Source organism: Solanum stenotomum, chromosome 11 (assembly GCF_019186545.1).
Source record: "Solanum stenotomum isolate F172 chromosome 11, ASM1918654v1, whole genome shotgun sequence".
Taxonomy (NCBI): domain Eukaryota; kingdom Viridiplantae; phylum Streptophyta; class Magnoliopsida; order Solanales; family Solanaceae; genus Solanum; species Solanum stenotomum.
The window spans coordinates 1716022-1736873 of NC_064292.1; the positions used below are offsets into that span (position 1 = coordinate 1716022).

General features: G+C 32.7%; 2 protein-coding genes, 1 long non-coding RNA gene and 1 pseudogene across 4 annotated transcripts in view; 2 read left to right on the forward strand and 2 right to left on the reverse strand.

Annotated features, from left to right (window-relative positions):
• Positions 1-5634, forward strand: part of LOC125844261 (uncharacterized) — a 101245-nt gene extending 95611 nt beyond the window's left edge. Inside the window, exons 2-4 of one of the 2 annotated variants that reach the window (XM_049523542.1) lie at positions 3899-4155; positions 4759-5219; positions 5293-5634. In XM_049523542.1, coding sequence (XP_049379499.1) covers positions 3899-4155; positions 4759-5219; positions 5293-5556 — 982 coding nt within the window. In that variant the 3' untranslated portion in view covers positions 5557-5634. The remainder of the gene's footprint in view (positions 1-3898; positions 4156-4758; positions 5220-5292) is intronic. The other variant, XM_049523541.1, reaches the window with a different exon arrangement.
• Positions 1-19574, reverse strand: part of LOC125844255 (putative disease resistance protein At3g14460) — a 91680-nt gene extending 72106 nt beyond the window's left edge. Inside the window, exons 1-3 of the mRNA XM_049523537.1 lie at positions 19486-19574; positions 15568-19394; positions 11002-11068 (exon numbers count right to left, since the gene is read on the reverse strand). Coding sequence (XP_049379494.1) covers positions 15597-19385 — 3789 coding nt within the window. The 5' untranslated portion in view covers positions 19386-19394; positions 19486-19574 and the 3' untranslated portion in view covers positions 11002-11068; positions 15568-15596. The remainder of the gene's footprint in view (positions 1-11001; positions 11069-15567; positions 19395-19485) is intronic.
• On the reverse strand, positions 6371-7912 carry LOC125844455 (putative disease resistance protein At3g14460; annotated as a pseudogene).
• The window catches only part of LOC125844279 (uncharacterized), a 31898-nt gene continuing 26775 nt past the window's right edge, over positions 15730-20852 (forward strand). The window contains exon 1 of the long non-coding RNA XR_007444134.1: positions 15730-15866. This is a non-coding gene — a long non-coding RNA (uncharacterized LOC125844279). The remainder of the gene's footprint in view (positions 15867-20852) is intronic.

Below are 20852 nucleotides of genomic sequence, written 5' to 3' on the forward strand. Positions count from 1 at the left end.
GGGCATATATGAGCCATTTCTATAACAGCAGGGGCATATATGAGCCATTTTTTAAACGGAGGGTATATCAGCTCCAAATCATAAAGTTTAGGGGTAAATCAGGACCTTTTCCCTTTAAAATTTGTGAATTCTAAATTTTCCATAGCTCTTTTTAATTATAATATTTAATAAATTCATTAATGCAAAATACATAATCTATGTAATAATTATTGAGTTAATCAGAATCTTTTCATGGTTAGCTCTACTCCTACATTTACATCATCTAATAATTAGCGGCAATAAATATGTATATTAATAAAGAATGTTAAAATATTTATCAATATTAGTTAATTATTATTGGATCCAAATTCCAATGTTACTATAGGTTTTAGAAAAAGTTACGAAGAATGTTAACTGTATATATTTAGCGGTAATTGAGTTATTATTGTTAATTAATTACAGCTAAAAATTATTTTTGATGTAGTGTTACCGAAAGCATGAGATGTAATTACCACAGAAAGCATGAGATGTAATTACTTACTAATGTAATAATGAAATTACTTAAAATAGATACGAATAATTTAATTGATTTATGAAGCAATTATATTCATATTAAACCTTCCTAAAGAAATAAATCAAAAAAATCAACCTTTTATGACGTCAATTACATCTTTGATTTCAATGCTCAAATTCGAAATCTTTGATTAAAAATAGTAGAAAAAAATAATATTTTTTACTAAGAAATTCTTTATTCTCCTATTGAAATATGAGATCTCAAATTAAGAATAAAGAAATTCTTTATTCAAAACAATCACTAATTGTATTAATCTTCAAAATAATACATGTCAGGTAGATAAACTTGTCTCCTTTTTTTCAGTTTAATAAGGAATAAACTACAAATATAAATTAAATTTATACTACATGGCAAATAATAGGGTGTTTTTGTACTTTATATGTCCTATATATGTAGTTAATTACATTTTTAAAATGTTTAATGCGAGATACCACATGATTATGGTTCTTGATCTATTTCAAATCAAACAAGATACGATACTAAAATATTAACTAATGTGACTATTTTAAAAAAAGTTTGAACCAACTTATTATATAGGCATTTGTTAAGCTTTTCGATCTACTTGTTATACTTTAGATTTTATTTAATTAGCTAAGCATNACTAAAATATTAAGAGTAAACTAGCCAAATAATGTGAGTATTTTAAAAAAAGTTTGAACCAACTTATTATATAGGCATTTGTTAAGCTTTTCGATCTACTTGTTATACTTTAGATTTTATTTAATTAGCTAAGCATAATTGAGTGAAATAAGTATATACACAAATATATATTATGTACATATTGATTTAACATAAACATGTGATACAAATATGGAATACTTGAATGAAAATGACGGATAAGATTTTTACGTATCACTCTAGTAAGTGATCAAGCCTTTTATTTTGGTTGTTCATTCGGTGTCTGGTATCCACACTGGGGCCTGACTAAATCTGGATTCACATCGAGAAATTCCACATTGGGAAGTAAAATGTTCTCTATCAAAGGCGACTCCGTACCCAATGGGAACTCAAACCTGAGACTTCTGAGTTCTAATTAACGATGAAAGAGTACTTACCACTCTACCACAATCCTTGTTGGTAAGTCAAACCTTATAGGTATGGGAAACCCATGGGAGAAGTGGCCGAAGTGCGGAGATACCCAATTTATTTTAGTATCACCATTTGAATTTTGAGTTATACTTGCAGTGTGTAAAGTTTATAAATCACTTCGGAATAAATTCAGATGTATAATGTCTGAAGTCATACTTATCAGAGTCATGTGTCTGAACCTAAGTCATTAGTGGTTGAAGTTCAACCCTTTTTACCTGATGCTAGTTCAGATAATTTTTCTTGAAGTTCATGCACATATAATTGAAGTTTAATCATTTTAATTTAACTTCAAAATTTTTTATCTAAAATTATTCTGAAATAGATGAACACATTAAAAAAATAATTAAAATTTGAGTACAACTTAAATTATATTGCCTAGTATGAAATGGTGTGATATTTAGCCCAACTCATATGAGTATATTACTATGCTGATGTGAAACAAGAAGATGGGAACTAAAATATTCAATAATTAGCCTGGCCCATAAAGGAATGATGTAGTGTTCAATAATTAGGATATTTATGAAAAATAAAAGTTGACTAATAATTAAATATTATATTCAGAGAAAATTGAGGATGGTAAAAACGATTAGTTTAGTAAAATTAACACACTTAAAAAATGAGTGGTAATGGTGGTGAATAGTAAAATTAACACACTTCTAAGTCATACCATAGGAAAAACGATTGCTGATGAAGGAATTGAACGTGGTTGATGGCAATGACGAAGTCAGAATTTTTTACTATAAACGAGGTTGAAAATATAAAGAAGTAACCATATGAAAAAATCGATGGGGGTTCAAGTTTAAGAAAAGATGAACATGTTAAAAAAAAAAATTTAATATAAAAATTAATATTTTTATAAAAAAAAAAATATCATATAAAATGAAATAGACGGCCTTACTAGAAATTTGAAGGTTTCTTCGATAATACTATATTGAATTTCCTTTCCTTTAATTGGAATCCTTCTATGCTGACACTTTTCTAATTTGGATGTACAACCTAATATTTTACCATAATATATTTTATTATATTGTCTTGTATTGTAAAATAATAATAAGTATAATATTTAAATTGGTTGTATTATTTTTTATTATTAAATAATTCTAGATATTAACAATTTAAAACATTAACCTATGAAAAAAGTAAAGTACGATGTAGATCTGTCGTTAAAGGATATATTAGAAGATAAAATATGATTATTATTGTCTCAATTTATGTGAATTTTTCTAATATCAAGATCAAAACAAATCTTTCTTTGATCGTAATTTTTTCATATATTTTGAATTGTCAATTACTGTAACTTATAGGAGTAATACTTTATACGTAGTTTCCAAATAAGTAAATTTTATTTCAAAAAAATTTCTACCCAAATTCACGATCTTTGACTCTCGAATTTCAAATTGTGCCACATAAACTGCAGCAAAGGAAATAATAAATAAAAATAAAATAAGATACCGACGCGATTACATCAAATCAATTATAAAACAAAACATATGTATAAATATACATAAATATTACATTTAAACTAACGATACAACGCAATAATAATAATACATGTACCAACCATTCAAACAAGATGTTATTTTCTTTGTCCCTTTCATCATGACTTGGTCATTAATATTAATATTACTAATTTAAACTGCTGTTACTCCCGCGTAGTTGACAATTTCCATATTATTTCTACTTCTTTATTTATTTTGTCAATTCTTGAATTGCCTTTTTTCTCTTTCTTAATTTTCCACAATTTTTTTTCTTCTTCTTCTTTTGTGAAGAAAATAAATGTGAGTATAATGGAGAATCCACCAGAGTAGGGCGATGGCGGAAGAGGGAGGAGAGTGGTGGTGATTGGTGGTGGAGTTGCTGGTTCCCTCATTGCAAAGTCTCTTCAATTTGATGCAGATTTAACTCTTATTGATCCATAAGTTCAATAAGTTTTGCTAATTATTATTATTTTGATAATCGTAATGTCTAAGTCAGCTTGTCTGCACCTCAATTGATTCCACATCGTATTTGGTACTTCCACTAGTACAAGTATGGTATAACTTTGTCCATCAAGCTTGGATTCTTCAAAATAGAACAAATTGAAAAAAACGCCTCCGTAGTTACTATCTCAGAAAGTCACTTTCTTTGCTGAAGAAATTTGGAATCTCGAAGAAATATGACTTTCTGAGATAAAAACTATTAGTTGAGTGATCATCTGAGAAATCAATCATTGTGGTGTACTTCAATGTGTCTTAATTAGTAAAAAACTGTCAACAGGAAGGACTATTTCGAGATACCATGGGCGAACTTAAGAGCAACGGTAGAGCCTTCATTCGCGGAGAGATCATTGATCCACCACAAAGATTACCTCACCAATGGGCGTCTCATAGTGTCTGAAGTCACTAATATCACCAACAAAGAAGTCTTGACTGCAGATGGACATCAAGTTACCTATGACTATCTTGTGGTAGCTACCGGTCACTACGATCCCCTGCCTGTAACGAGAACATACAGATTGAAAGAATATCAAACAGGTATGTATACATATTACATAGCATCAAAGACTTCTTTAAGATATCATTCATGTGCTTTATTCGTTCGATTTACCATCTTGTATGCTTTCCAATGAGCAAATTACTTGTACATATAATCATATGAAATGTTTATGCTCGCTAAGTTTATCAACCTTTTTGGAAAATGATAAAAAAAAGCTAAAGCATTTGTGTTTTGTATCCTTTGAGCAAAGATTCTTTATTTGCAAATCGGCTCCTCTGGCAAGTTTAGTTTCACGAGGTTCAGCCAATTGTCTTGATCGTGACTGCTTTACTCTCTTACGAGATGTACTAGTGATTAAATCTTTTCTTTTGTGAGCGTCCTGTTAACGTTGTAGATTACTACTTGATATTACTAGTCAAAATGGCGCGAGGCTCGACTGTTTTTAGTGTCCTTTTTGGAAAATGATAAAACAAAGCTAAAGCATGGGTGTTTTGTATACGTTGAGTGGTTCCTCTAGCAATTTTTCATGGGATTCAGTCAATTGTCTTGTCGTGAATGTTGAGATGTACTAGTGAGGATATTACTAGTCAATATGTTGTGACGTTCGACTAATTTTTGCATCGTTAATCTTTTTGTTGCAGAGAATGAAAAGATAAAAGCAGCTGAATCTATATTGATTGTTGGTGGTGGTCCTACTGGTGTTGAACTTGCTGTAGAAATCGCTGTCGATTTTCCTCAGAAGAAGGTAACTTTGGTGCACGACGGATCCAGACTACTAGAGTTCATCGGACCAAAAGCGTCTGATAAGACTTTAGAATGGTTAAAGAACAAGAATGTGGAAGTGAAATTGATGCAATCTGTCGATTTGAGTAATAGCACGAACAACTCGGGTGGAAACAAAACATATTTCACCTCGTTTGGGGAAACTATCAGAGCCAATTGCCATTTTCTTTGCACGGGAAAGCCACTGGGTTCAGAGTGGTTAAGGGAGACGTATTTGAAGGATCGAATCGATAATTTTGGAAGATTGAAGGTTGATGAAAATCTTAGAATCAAGGGTCACAGAAACATATTTGCTGTTGGAGATATAACCGATATTAAGGTAAGCACTAAACTGCATATCTCTTATTTCTTGAAAATGTTTCAATTGAATTCTGATGCTTCTTTGCTATCAGGAACTTAAACAAGGATATTCGGCTCAAAATCATGCTCTAGTGGCCGCGAAGAACTTGAAACTTTTGATGAGCGGAGGAAAAGAAAGCAAACTTGCAATATACGAGCCTCGACCATCGCCTAAGATCATCGTTTCATTAGGAAGGCAAGATGCAGTGGCTCAATTTTCGTTCACGACGATCATTGGATTAGTCCCTGGGATGATCAAGTCTAAGGATTTATACGTTGGGAAAACAAGGAAGAAAATGGGGCTTCAACCTAAGTAATATATATTGTTTCATTCATGAAATTTAACATCATTTTGAGTGTGAGAAAATGGTGTCATTTCATGGCCAAAATTTGAGTTCTTCTACTTACATTTTGCTGTAGACTGTGCATAGGAGTTCAATGGCTATAAATATGTTTTAGTTGTTGTAGTTGATGAGTGTAGGATTTAGTATTCTTTCTTTATTTGGCTTGTTATTTGGGGTTTTTCAAAAATATTTGCACCTACATAGTTATATTTTTTAGTTTACACATGTATATCCAATATAACTGATATGAGTTGTGGTGAAATAGTTGAGATTTTTCTGCCGTGGAGTGGAAAAAATCATGTCAGGAGTGCCGCCCCTTGAAATGCGCAAATCCTGATTTAGTCGGACTTTAATGTGGATACCGAGCACCGAATGAGAAAACAATATATCCACTGTAAAAATATATAACACGTTGCTAACTACGAAAATAATATACATATCCATCTTCAGTTGCAATTATTGTTCAAAATCATCTAGTCATATCTCCATCAAATGTCTTCAAATATTATAGAGAGAATCTCTTTAGACTATTCCAACAAATCTAAACAACACTTCCAAATTTCTCTCTCTCACACACACATCAAAAAAGAAGACACGATTTGAAATTCAAATCCACTTCTTTGAGCTTATTCAACCATCGCGAGTTATCTTCTAATTTGATTTTCTGTACACAAATCTTCAAATAACATTAATTGCTATTGAGATCTAAAATTAAAATCATCCTAAAGTTCAAGCAAGTAGAAGGCATATGAGGAAAAAGAAAAACTTACACCATTTGTTTTAATCATCACAGGCATTCCCGATCAATCACTATGGTGGGGATATGAGCAATTTCTGGCCAGTATTCCCCCTTGTCAAATTCTAATAGTGGTTTGAGCAATGGACAGTTGAGAATATCTAGTTTAGAGAGGGAAGAGGGCATCCCTTTTACCGGAAGGGATTGGAGATTAGGGCAATGGGAGATATCCAGCTGAGAGAGGGAGGAGGGCAGTGCTGATTCAGAAAGTGATTGAAGATTAGGGAAATTCCAGATGTGTAAAATTTGAAGCAAAGTGATGTGAGAAAAGGAGGAAAACTGGCTGTGAATTTGAGGTAAATTAACCTCAATATCTAGATATTGAAGAGAGGTAAGGTTTTTGAGATGTTGGCTGCTTAATGTTTTCATATTGGATACCTTTAGGCTTTGAATAGAGGAAGGCAACTCCCAATTCACACCACCAACTATCTCTTTGTCACTGCCATCATGTTTGATCTCTGTAAATGCCACTCCTTTCGGTTTTCCACCACTTTCTTGCAATTCGTAGTAAATTGAAGGGAAATCCTCCTTCAGGAAAGGACTCTATTTCTCCACAATCTCCTAGAGTAAGTTGCTTGAGTTCCTGCATACGTTCTGGCAGCCACTTCAGCTTCCAACAGCCCCAAATATAAAAAATACTGAGACTTTCACATCCACCACATGCCACTGAAAGTTTTTCTTCCGTCACCTCTGTTATTCCATGCATCCCTCTAATCAAAAGGAATTTCAAAAAAGGGAGTTCTCCTAGTGCTGGCAAGGAATAACAGTTCTTGCAGTTATCAGTCGACAATTGTACTAGCTTAAGAAATGAAAGATCAGCTATCCAATTTGGAAATTTTGTCCCTTTATATCCAGTGATTTCGACTTCTTTTATGTTTTTATGTGGGTGTAGCTCATCAAGTATGTCTCTAATAAGTCATTTGGTAAGTCAACAATTTCATAGCGTGACAACGATAATGCCCTTAAGGATGTAAGTCATGGCAAGATGTTATGCAGCACCCTCTTGCTAAGCTTACTTTTGTCATAATCACGGAGCTGGAGATTGATTGGAATTAATGTCCTCAGCCACTGTGATTTAAAGAATGGTTTCAATTTCTCAAAGTCACCATCTTTTCCTATTGAATAGAACATGTGCCGACATTGTTCCAACATGTGCAATCCTTTGTTCTCTTCCAACCTTATACAAAGATTTGAAGATGCAATTTGGGCCAAATCATTGACAAGGTCATGCATTAAGTATTCCTCTACGTCCCTTTTAGAAGATTCTGCGGCCATTTTGAACAGTGATCTTGATCTCAACTCGAGAAAGTTTTGGTTACCAGAATTCAACTGATGTACAAGACCATTAGCAATCCACTCAGGATAGTTATCATTCCACACGTCATCAAGGACAACAAGAAACCTTTTTCCATTCAGCTTTTCCTTCAATTTGACTTGTAGCTGATTAAGATTGTCATCAACCTTCAAGTCAGTTGAGCCAATTTCTTGAAGTAACCCTTTTGTTATTAAGAGATTCTGCAGAATTTTTTGCATGATCTGAAACAAGATGCTCTCGAGGTGAACGGTTGGTAGATGAGTGGACCAGTCTATAGCATATCAAAACTATCACTTAATGCTTACACCAGAGTTGTTGCAAGAAAGTACCAGAAAATGTGCATCAATTGTGTCCATCCTGGATTCGTCAATACAGATTTATCCTGGCATAGAGGAACAATGCCTGTTGAAGAAGGAGCTGAAGGACCTGTCATGCTAGCTCTTTTGCCTGATGGAGGACCTACTGGTCGCTACTTTGATCGTACAGTAGTAGCTGAGTTTTAGATACAACAACAACAACTACACACACCTTAGTCGCAAACAAGTTGGTAAGGTTTAGTGAAAGAAGACTTTCTTTTAGCATCTCTTGATATTTGGTTGAATTTCTGAGCCTGGTTGGTGTCCAGACGTTGAAATGACGAGGGGAGGGAAGGATTAAACTGATCATACCTACACTGGCTATATGGTTCTTTTTCCTGCTTGATATCATGTAGTAGTTCTTTTCTATTTTAGGATAATGATTATCTTAGTGTAGATCATGAGCATGATATCACATCATTTCATACATTGAAAAGTGTAATAACTAAGAGATTGTGATGGCATAAAAAGTTGAGGTAACAAATACAAAGCAAACGTACTGATTACGCTGAAGTGAAATCCTAAAGACTAGTCCAGCACTGAGGAAAATGACTCTGTTTGCTCTGTTACATTTGAGTCGTGTGTATCGAGAAAATTCTCAAAAAATGAATGTGCTAGCTGAGCCTGATTTTAATCTCCAATCTGGAAGCAGATGGACAAGAAGAACCGATCTTTCGTCCTTTGAGGATTGGATGTTTGTGTCTCAGTGTATAATACTCAGTCAAGGGAATAAATCTTGAATGTCTAGGATATCAGCTAGGACACCAGCTGCTGTGGTATCATTTCCTGCTCCAGCACCTTGGATAACCAAAGGTTGTTTCTCGTAACAACGGCTGTATATCTCCACCTGTAGACAAACAAAACAAATATCCTCAACGTATTTCACAATAGCCAAGTGATTATTAACATCAGCAGCAGCATCAATATTAACAATCTATACTAATTTTAGTTTGTCAAAGAGTCCACAAGTTGCCTGAAACATAATTGATCAATTACACTATATACTGATTACTGATGTTGCTTTATTTTTCTACCATTCAAGGGGATCTCTTCAACGGTTTTAATATCTTCGTTAGCGGTATAACTCTTAAGATGCATTCAATAATCAAATTATTGTTAAGATGCAATTCACAGTTCAAAGGAGAGAACCATGCTCACCCAGAAAACTTCAGGAATCAGGACTGCTGAAACTTGGAAGCATCGAAAAATTAAACTGTAAAAAACATTCATAAAACAAAATTAGAAATCGAAAAAGTAACACAAACAGAAATCGTGTAAAATAATAAAATCGACATGCCTTTAGAGAAATATTTTCTGATTAAATTGAAGAAAGTGAATTAAACAAAGAAGAGCCAAGTTTGTAACATCTAATTGACTCGGACACACTTTATAGCTGTTATAAGATGAAATTTTAAAAATGTGTAAATGAATCATCACAATTAGGAGCTACAGGAAACATTTCTAAACAGGGAAAAACTAATACCTCAGGCAAAGTTCTCAACGGTGATCCATATCAAAATTAATACCATCGGAATTTTCTATCTTTATCGCGACTTAGTATTCATTAAAAAAAAAATCCAAATCATTCGACGTTTTTACTTTTCAACGTTAGACCAAACATATGCATAAACTTGGGTCAGATGATTGTTTCATTAGGAAGACAAGATGCAGTGGCTCAATTTTTGTTCACAACGATCATTGGATTAGTCCCCGGGATGATCAAGTCTAAGGATTTATACGTTGGGAAAGCGAGGAAGAAAATGGGGCTTCAACCAAAGTAATGTATATTGTTTCATTCATGAAATTTAAGATCATTTTGAGTGTGAGAAAATGGCGTCATTTCATGGCCAAAATTTGAAGTTCTTCTACTTATGTTTTGCAGTAGAATGTGCATAGGAGTTCAATGACTAAAAATATTTTTTAGTTGTTGTAGTTAATGAGTGTAGGATTTAGTATTCTTTCTNCTTCAACCAAAGTAATGTATATTGTTTCATTCATGAAATTTAAGATCATTTTGAGTGTGAGAAAATGGCGTCATTTCATGGCCAAAATTTGAAGTTCTTCTACTTATGTTTTGCAGTAGAATGTGCATAGGAGTTCAATGACTAAAAATATTTTTTAGTTGTTGTAGTTAATGAGTGTAGGATTTAGTATTCTTTCTTTATTTTGGCTTGTTATTTGGGTTTTTTCAAAAATACTTGCACCTACATAGTTATATTTCTTAGTTTACACTTGTATATCCAATATAACTAATATGAGTTGTGGTGAGATAGTTGAAATTTTTCAATCCTTAATTAGAATTTAGGAGCACGAGCCGTATAATGGAAAAAATCATGTCAAGAATGCCGCCCCTTGAAATGCGCAAATCCAAATTTAGTCGGACTCCAATGTGGACACCAAATACCGAATGAGAAAACAATATATCCACTATAAAAATATATAACACGTTGCTAACTACGAAAATAATATACATATCCATCTTCAGTTGCAATTGTTGTTCAAAATCATCTAATCAGATCTCCATCAAATGTCTTCAAATTTTATAGAGACAATCTCTTTAGACTATTCCAACAAATCTAAACAACACTTCAAATTTCTCTCTCACACACACACATGAAAAAAAAGACACGATTTGAAATTCAGATCCACTTCTTCGAGCTTATTCAATCATCGCGAGTTATCTTTCTAATTTGATTTTTCGTACACAAATCTTACAAAATCAGTACTCTAACCACTAGTTGAGTCCCAAACATATTTACAAATCGAGTTTGTCTACTTATAAAAGAGGCTTGCACTGGGAACATGAAATAGTATCAGCGATATAGCCCCATCTCAAAGACTTGCCTATAACAGCAGACCTGAGTTCACTGTGGATGACATAATAGCTTTAGCGGAAAGAACAAAAAAATAAAAAAGAACTCATGAACAGATGTAAAATATAGCAGCAACACCTTCGAAGCACTTCTTGTGGACAATGGATGGACCAGACTTGTCGTACTCGCCCTTCAAAATCCACATCTGATTAAGCACATAACATGTTCAAGTTAGCAACAACATGTACAGTTCAAAATAAAGTTTAAAATTGCAAAAGTATATGCAAGAGAAGATATCTGAAGACTGTGATTTTATTACTCGTTGGATAAACACCCTGCAAATGTATATCTGAAGCTCTTACATCAAGCATTGCCCTGTGTAGTTGTCTGGTCGCTATCCAAGAAATATAGAATTATATAACATCTAATTATTCTGACAATGGAAGTTGCACTTATTTCCTAAAACTTGTGATCGTTATCCTTGATTATCTTTTAAAAAATTTAGATTCTCTATGAAGCTTAAATATAAAGCTATGTGTTTGATGATGAGCACAACATCATCATATATCATCATATCATATCATATATCATATTATATTAAAAGTGGGAAGGTTCAAAATACAAAATTGAATTACCATTTTATCCCTAAAATAAATCAAAATAATATAAAACAATAAATAATAGATAACATCCTTTGAAAGTTAAATAATCATTTTAAAAGAACATACAAAAATTAACTTATATCCGTCATTCCTTTTACTCCCATTTAATTCTCTTCCAGTTATTAGTCAATTTTTTTGATGAGTTATTATCAATCTCACCAACTGACGTACGTGTAACGTGACAATCAAACTTCTCTCCAATAAGTATATTGATTCTCTTAATGTCCTGTCATATACTAATGTGACCCCTCAACTTCTTCCTTAACTGTATATGTAATTCATTAATTTGCAAAATACACACAGGGATAAAGTTCAAGCAGTTGGATAATGTCTATTTGTCCAGATTTCTTTTAATGGCAAGTAAATAGTATGTATAACTTATAAATTTGTTGTTCATATTTTTTGCATGTATATAGTACTTAGTTAATATTTTAGATTATTGTCTTTTCCTATTAGGGTCCTTCTAATATTTCATTTTTTTAATAGGGAAAGCATGACAAAAAGCTATATTATTAGAATAGCAATATTAATTATATGTAGATTGTGACAAAGGATTGTTGGAGTTGATACTTCCACTATATTGTCATATGTTAATATCAAGTTTCTTATTCTTGATTGATGGGTACACCTTCCACCTGATCTTTTATATAGCTTAAATCTTTATGAAATATTGAGTTTGTTCAATTTTGCAGGTTTACACTATATCTAATCACTCATTCAACAAAGAAGTAATTTTATTAAGCTATCTGCTCATCAATTTCAGTTTGTATTTTTATCACTTAAAACTTTATGTTTATACTGCAGTAATTAGGTGATTTATAGTGTATGTACTACATGGGTTATACGTGCAACACGCGTGAAGTGCGAAGTTTCAAAGTATAATGTTGAATTACCATTTTACCCCTAAATTAAATAAACAAAATTATAAAATATTTAATTAATTAAGTATTTTATATATATATATATATATATCAAACTTTTCATGTACCATATAACCATTAATTTTGGTAACTTATATACATTGACACAAAAAAGTGCAGAATTTTAAGAGTAACATTAGGTAATAAAATATAGATTATTATAATTACATTAGGTAATAATGTTTTTCATTTCAATATTTGTTTTTTCTTTCAATCAGGTTTTGTGTTCCTCAAATTACGAGACCGAATCAATGATCTTCTATTCCTTTAAGGTAAATCTCAAAAACAATTTTTGTTTTGTTTCCTTTATCCAATTTCAGGTGAAATTCAGCATGTAAATTCTATTTTATGTTAATAAATTTTCTTTTCTTATGTCTCTCAATAATCTTTTCTTATGTAGTACTTAGTAAAGTACTGCTTGAACTAAGTGTCCATGGTAAACAACCTCTCTATATTTATAAGGTAGAAGTAAAGATGCATACGTATAAATTTTTTTAAGACATCACTTAAATTCAATCATGTACAAAATTTATAAAATAGTAAGAAACAAACGTGCAACGCACGTTCCTAGAAATTAGTATTACTAAAAGTGGGAAGCTCCAACCTTTAAAGTTGGATTACCATTTTACCCCTTCATTATGTTAAAATGTTATAAATTATTTAATTAATTAAATAGTAAAAATAAAATTATAATTAACCCAAGGCTTAATTACATGTTTCAAGTTCAAAAGCAAAATTATGCGTGTTTAGATAAACAAAACGTCAAAACATTTCAAATTCTTGGCTACGTTAATTTAGAAACAGTTAATATTTAAAGGAGGCTACTTTTTTAAATGTTATCATACTAAATGTTAATAATAGCTAAAATAACGGTAAGAAATAATAATTTCTCATTTTACAAGCTTTCCAAAATTAATTTATACATTTCTGGAATGTTTAATAAAATAATTACTATAAAAATTTGCAGTAGCTTATGACTTTATATGATTTTCTATATCACTAATATTACAAGTTTAAAAATACTTTAAAGAGAAAAATAATTTTAGAAAGAGTCTTTTTCACTACCCCATTAACTACACATACATACAATGTATGCTATTTATTTATGTCATTTATTAAATTAATAAATTTATATTATCTTGAGCTTGTAGTTTTTGACAGAAATTGAAGAGTGGTCTTTTTATTATTTTTTAATACAAATTATTATATTAGTCAATTTCCTTCATATATCAGCTCACACTTTTGCATTACTCTTCTTTTACTCAACATACTTCCTTATTCATGGTTAGGTAAATATATTGTACTGATTTTTTCTTCTCTTCCTCTTATTACAATTTTACATTTTTCATTCCAATTTATTGATACTATTTTTCCTAATTTTGTCTTTCCTTTTTTCAATAGAAGTTGTTGTGTGCAATCCATATTACAATGCAAAAAGGAAAATTGACTTTATAGTGTTTTCAAAAATATAGATATAATTGTTTTTCTTTATATATACATGGTTGAATGTTGATGTATAGATTGAAAGTTTCTCAATGAATTGGGAAACTCCAAAGTGAAAAGTTGAATTACCATTTTATCCCTACACTAGATTAAATTATTATAAAATATAATTAATTAAATGTTCTTTCATTAATTAAGAAAATCATCATATTCAATACTACCCTAGAATGAACACATACGTTGCATACTTAAAGTCTAATAACAATCAATAAAGTATTTGAGTATAAAAAAGGTTGGATTAATTTTCTTGCAATTGCTACTTATTGCAGCCTATTCAATATTCTAGAATAACTTTTCATCCTCCTAAACTAATTCAATGTTTGGAAGTTCTTTTCAACTTCCAACTATAGGTTAGAATTTTATAAATTGCCAGATCAGTAAATCATGTTAAATTCATTACGGTTCTATTTCGGAGTTTCAATACTGTAACAACCTGATTTCGTCGTTAGGAAAAAGCCAATGGAGAAAGAATTGGGGTCAGAAAACTTTTTGGTAGTAACTTGGAATTTCCTAGCCTAATCCAAATTTGGACGAAATCAGAGTCAGTGAGGTCTAGGGAAATCTGGAAACGACTGAGAGACCTAATTATGAATTTGATCAAGTGAGTTGATAGCTAAGACGTGAGTGGTTACGAATAATATTTGATTACTCGCGTGACGTAGGAATCAAAATATATATGTTGACTTCGGTTCATTTGTGGAATTGTTTTTTAAATAGCCCTCAAGAATTATTTGTTAAATCACCCTCTTAAATTAGTTCGAGAGAAGAATATTGTGAATAATCTAATTTCGTGTAGCAACTGTAATTGCATTCATATTGGATCTTAAAATTGTTAAGTCTAAATCTTTATCTTGTTTATATTCTTTTTTGTATATAAATATTTGTATTAATGTGAAGTATATTACATAGATTTATTACCACTAACTCTTCATTATGTAAATATATGCAACTCCCACTAATTATATTCATTACGATTTTTCTACCACCTCTCATCCATGATCAAATGAATTAATGTCATATTCATAACAACTCTAACTGTTCTTCGATCTTATCCTATGAATAGTGACATTTGACACAATATTGTACACAGTTAAAACAAATTGAAAAAAAAAAAAAAGAGAATCTCTACGCTCTCTTCTCTTGTCTCTTTTTATTTGTTTTTTTTTTAATGTTTATGTTTCTTGTTTGTTGTTATTGTATAACTTTTTATTGTTTTATGATTATTAATATTGAGAATTTACATTGGTTAGTTGTTTTGTATACATTAACCTAACATGTGGTATTTTAGTATCCTCATTTGACTATTGTATTTGTACAATAATTAGTTATTTTTACTTTATGCACTTTTAGTCAATTTTATAATTAAGGGTGTATTCTTTTTATTAGGAAGATATATGTACTTTCTATCATAAAAATGGTGGATATTTTTTTACTAAATACTAATAGATTTGAAGGGGATAAAATATGTCATTTGCAATACAAAAATTATATGAAATATTTTGGGATAAACGTGCAATGCATGTTTCCAGAACTAGTGATTAAAAATGAAAAGAATTACCAAAAAAAGCAAAGTGAAGTAAACGGAAATAAAAAGCTTCCAAGGGAAAAGAATAGCTTACATCAGTTGAAGAGTCATTCGTTTTAATCATCACATGCATTCCCGATTGATCTCTATGATGGGAAATTGAGCAATATTTGGCCAGTATTCCCCCTTGTCAAATTCTAGTAGTGGTGTGAGCAATGGACATTCTAAAATATCTAGTTTAGAGAGGGAAGAGGGCATCCCTTTTACTGGAAGAGATTGGAGCTTAGGGCAATTATAGATGGTCAGCTGAGAGAGGGAGGAGGGCAGTGCTGATTCAGGAAGTGATTGGAGATTAGGGAAATTCACGATTTGTAGACTTTGAAGCGAAGTGAGGTGAGAAAACTGGCCTTGTTCTAGCATTGACTGAATTTGAGGTAAATTACCCATAATACGTAGATATTGAAGAGAGGTGAGGCTTTTGAGATGTTGGCTGCTTAATGTTTTCAGATTGATTATGGTAAGTCTTTGAATAGAGGAAGGCAACTCCCAATTCTCACCACCAACAATCTCTTCGTCACTGCCATCATGAGAGATCCACAACTCTGTGAGACAGGGGAGTCTCTGTAAACGCCACTCCTTTCGGCCATTCACCAGTTTCCTGCAATTGTTGATCACAAGGAGTTGTAAATTGAAGGGCAATCCTCCTTCAGGAAAGGACTCTATTTCTGGACAATCAAACAGATACAGTTTCTCAAGAGATGGAAGGAGTTGCTGCATACGTTCTGGCAGCCACTTCAGCATCTTACAGCCATTAATAGTCAGTGACATCATCTGGGCCCCTCCACATGCCACCGAAAGTATTTCAAGATTCTCACAATTCCAAATAGAGAGATTTTCAGTGGCAGTATGAATCAAAAACCTAGTAAGGTTCTGGCATCTGAAAATACTCAATTCGCGTGCTCTTGGGAGCAACTCAGGTGATATATCATCTATACAATCACATTCTTTCAGACTCAAATACTCCAGAAACATACTCATCTCACCAACTGGCTGTTCCAATTTCAATTTCTGGCATTCAGATATGGTTATTCTCTTCAAGGTAGTGGGCAGTATGCTAAAAGAAAAGGAGGTAACAGAGTTACAATCACTAATATATAATTCTTCAATCTGCTTCATTCCCTCAAGTTGGGATCTAAGCAGTTGAGCATCATCAAAAACAACTCCAACCTTTGGAGAACCAATAACTTGAAACCTTTTTAAACATGAAAGTTGGATGGGTGTCTCCAAACTGAGTTCAGGGCAATTTATAATTGAAAGCTTCTCAAGTGTAGGGAACTCTCCATTTCCTAGTAAGTGCCATTGCTTCCACTCCGACATATCTTCAAATTTAAGCTTCTCAAGAGAGTTAAAAGGATTTTTGGAGGATGAACTGCCATAGAAGTCTTCCGTCACCTCTGTTAGTCCATGCATCCCTCTAATCAAAAGGAATTTCAAACAAGGGAGTTGTCCTAGTGATGGCAAGGAAGAACAGTTCTTACAGTTAACAACAGACAACTGTACTAGCTTAAGAAACAAAGGATCAGCTAGCCAATTTGGAAATTTTGTCCCTCTATATCCGGTTATTTTGACTTCTTTTATGTTTTTATGTGGGCTAAGCTCATCAAGAATGTCTCTTTCAGTTTGTGAATTGTCGGCACTACTACTTTCACTCCACTCCAGTGATAACTTGTCAACATGATTCTTCTCCCTCATCTTTGCCTTCACAGCTTCCCTTCTATCAACCACATTTTGCAACTCTACAACTGATAGAGATCCATACAAGTTCTGTGCTTCACCCAAATCTTCCATTCCCCAACCACTCAAAAGAAACTTGGCTCCCACTAACACTTGGAGGCTTTTCAACTTGCTCAGATGTAGCGGCATCTTCAAGAGACGAGTGTTGCTTATGTCAAGATGACGCAAGTTAATCAACTTCTCCATCTGCAGCGGTAGCTCCTCAAGATAATCACAAGATGACAGGAGAAGTGTCTCTAAGTTATACAACACACAAATGGAATCTGGCAACCTTTTAATCTCTGTCCGAGAAATATCCAAAAATCTCAGGAGCTTTAATTTTATAAACAAGTCATTTGGCAACTCAACAATCTCATAGCCTGACAACGATAATGCCCTTAAGGATGTTAGTCTTGGCAGTATGTTATGTAGCACCCTCTTGCTTAGATTAATATCAAAATAATGGAGCTGGATATTGATTGGAAGTAATGTCCTCAGCTGCTCTGATTTAAAGAGTGATTTCAATATCTCAAAGTTACCATCTTCTCCTTTGGAATAGGACATGTGCCGACATTGTTCCAACATATGCGATCCTTTGTTCTCTTCCAATCTTATACAAAGATTTGAAGATGCAATTTGGGCCAAATCATTGACAAGGTCATGCATTAAGAATCCCTCCGGTTTCCATTTAGACTCTGGGACCATTTCGAACAGTGATCTTGATCTCAACTCGAGAAAGTATTGGTTACCTGAATGAAACTGCTGTACAAGACCATTAGCAATCCACAGGTGAATAACTTGGTCTTTGCAAAATTGATAATCTTTGGGATATATTGCACAATAAGCAAAACATTGCTTCAAATGTGCAGGAAGATCATTGTAGCTCAACATCAGCGCTGGTAATATACCATTGGAACAAATTGATAGCTCCCATATTTCACTTCTTAAAATGTCTCTCCACTCATCCACCTCTGATTTGCGGCGTAAAATACCAGCAAGTGCTTTTAGAGCTAAAGGCAACCCTTTGCACTTGTCTGCAATTTGTTTTCCAACCTCTTCAAATTCTGGATGTTCCTCAGGATCCCTATTTTCTAGTGAATGTCGTTTGAATAGAGCCCAAGAGTCTTCATTAGACAGAATTCCCATGTAGATTGCCCCACTACCCATCATCAAGGCAACACTCTCTTTACGTGTCGTCACAATGATGTTACTTCCTATATCTCCTTGTAAAAAAAGATTTCTCAAGTCATCCCACTCAGGATAGTTATCATTCCACACGTCATCAAGGACAACAAGAAACCTTTTTCCATTCAGCTTTTCCTTCAATTTGACTTGTAGCTGATTAAGATTGTCATCAACCTTCAAGTCAGTTGAGCCAATTTCTTGAAGTAAACCTTTTGTTATTCTGAAAGCATCATATGCCTCAGAAACACAAAACCAAGCTTTCAAACCAAAATGTTTCTGCACTCTCTCATCATTGTAAACCGCTTTAGCAAGTGTTGTCTTACCCAGGCCGCCCATTCCAACAATAGGAACTACAGCCAGATTTTTTCCCTTTGTATCCATAGACAGCAAACGGCCAATCAAATACTCTATTTCATTCTGCCTTCCAAAGATACCAGAATCATCAACCAAAGAAGTTGAAGGTGTTCTAGTTTCTTGTTTAGTCGAAACAAAATGCTCCTTTAAGCCAAGGCGACCAATTTGATTTTCCAACACCTCCAATGTTTCAATGGTTTCTTTCAACTTATCCTTTATGTTAAGAAAGAAATCATCACTCAAGCACAGGTTGAGGTCACTTACTAGCTGGTTGCTTGTTTCTGCAAGATTCTGACCGTCCACCTTAAGCCTCAAAGCTTCATAATTGACTTCTTCTATCAAATTTTCAGCGCCATCCACAGCACTCTGGAGCTTATTAAGCCATTGGCTCACATGTCGATTTGATGCTTGCTTATTCTCTGCATCACTTAGCACAATCTGAAGCCCAAGCAAAATGTCCTCCAGCTTCTTTAAGAGCTTAACATGATCCTTACGCTTCCGAAACATGTTGAGCAGATCACCGTGAGGAGCAAGCCTATCAAAGAGAACATTCAAAGCTGAAGAGAGAAATGCACCACCAACTGCTAACCCAATCTCCATTTCTGATATCTGCAAATCAAAACAAGGAGATCACAAAATGATTCTTTAAGAATTTTGACAAATATATCTTCAAATAGTGTCGGTAAGAGCTTTATTTTACCTGATGAATGCTAAGAGTGATTTGCAAAGAAGAATGACCTGTGATTTCTCTCAGACTTTCTCTTTTTTGCTAGTAATTGGTACAACTGTATTTGTAAACTGTCCTTTTTCTAATGGAGTCTGGTTTTTCATTACTTTTTCACTTCAATAATTGAAGCAAGAGAATAAGGGTCCCCCAAGTAATAAATTTCTACACACCTTATTATTACTGTGCTAAAAGGGACTACCATATCATGAGTATGTTGGTGCAACGGTAAATTTGTCTTCGTGTCACACAGATTTAAGCCGTGAAGGAAAATTAATGTTACGAAATTTATAAAATAATATTTAAAATCTATTAGTCATTTAAATTAAAAGATTACAAAGAAAGTGATAATTATAATATCTTATCAGTTATCCTTCAATCAATCATCTGATTTTATAATTTATCATTTTGCTTTCAGGAGGTGTTACTATTCGATATTTTTGAGGAATCAAATGCATCAACCGGTAATATTAAATATTCTAATAATAAATAATCGTTGGTGTAGAGATAAATAAATTGTAAAAGGTTGGAAAAAGTGAACAAATATTGTAATTTTAACGTGTAGAAAGTTCAGCCCTACCTTTTGTTTTACATATATTATTTTAAAGTTCTCATTTAAATATATCATAAGTAATTATTAAAATGAAAATTAAAGGGAGAATGCATCATATTGGACAACAATTCAACTTATTATATATACTTGAAAGAGAAAATATTACACAAAACTATTCAGTTTATTTCCCTCTATTTATAAACAACAAAGAGTAGTGTGAACAAATATTTTTTTGTGTCTTATCAGAAAAGTCACAACTCTTTCGGAAAGGTCACAACCTTTCATAAAAATCACAATTTTTCATAAAAGTCGCAACTCTTCATAAAAGTCACAACTCTTCAAAAAAGTCACTACTCTTCAAAAAAATAACAATTTTTCATAAAAATCGCAACTTTTTATGAAAGGGGAAGGCTAGTTTTGAAAATAAATAAATTAAAAGGGAATCCTGAATTCTGGTGGCGCCACGTAGACGGGCCTAAGGTTCTCTTATATATATACTAGATAAGGGTGCCCGTGCAAGGCACAGGCATATTGTGGGGATAAAAATAGCTGTAAAGAAAGACGTGCAAATATGTAACATGATTAAAGTAAATTTCAATGTTAACACATTTCATAGTATGTTACATATATTTTGTAGAATGTTATACATTGAACTTTCTATGAAGGCCAAAACACATACACTATATGTAGTTTAATATTTGTTGCGTTGGCCTGGTTGTTGAATTTTGAATTTTGTAAATTCTCAAGTGTTAACATAAGTAGTTCTTCCAGCTTGAAACTTTTTTATGAT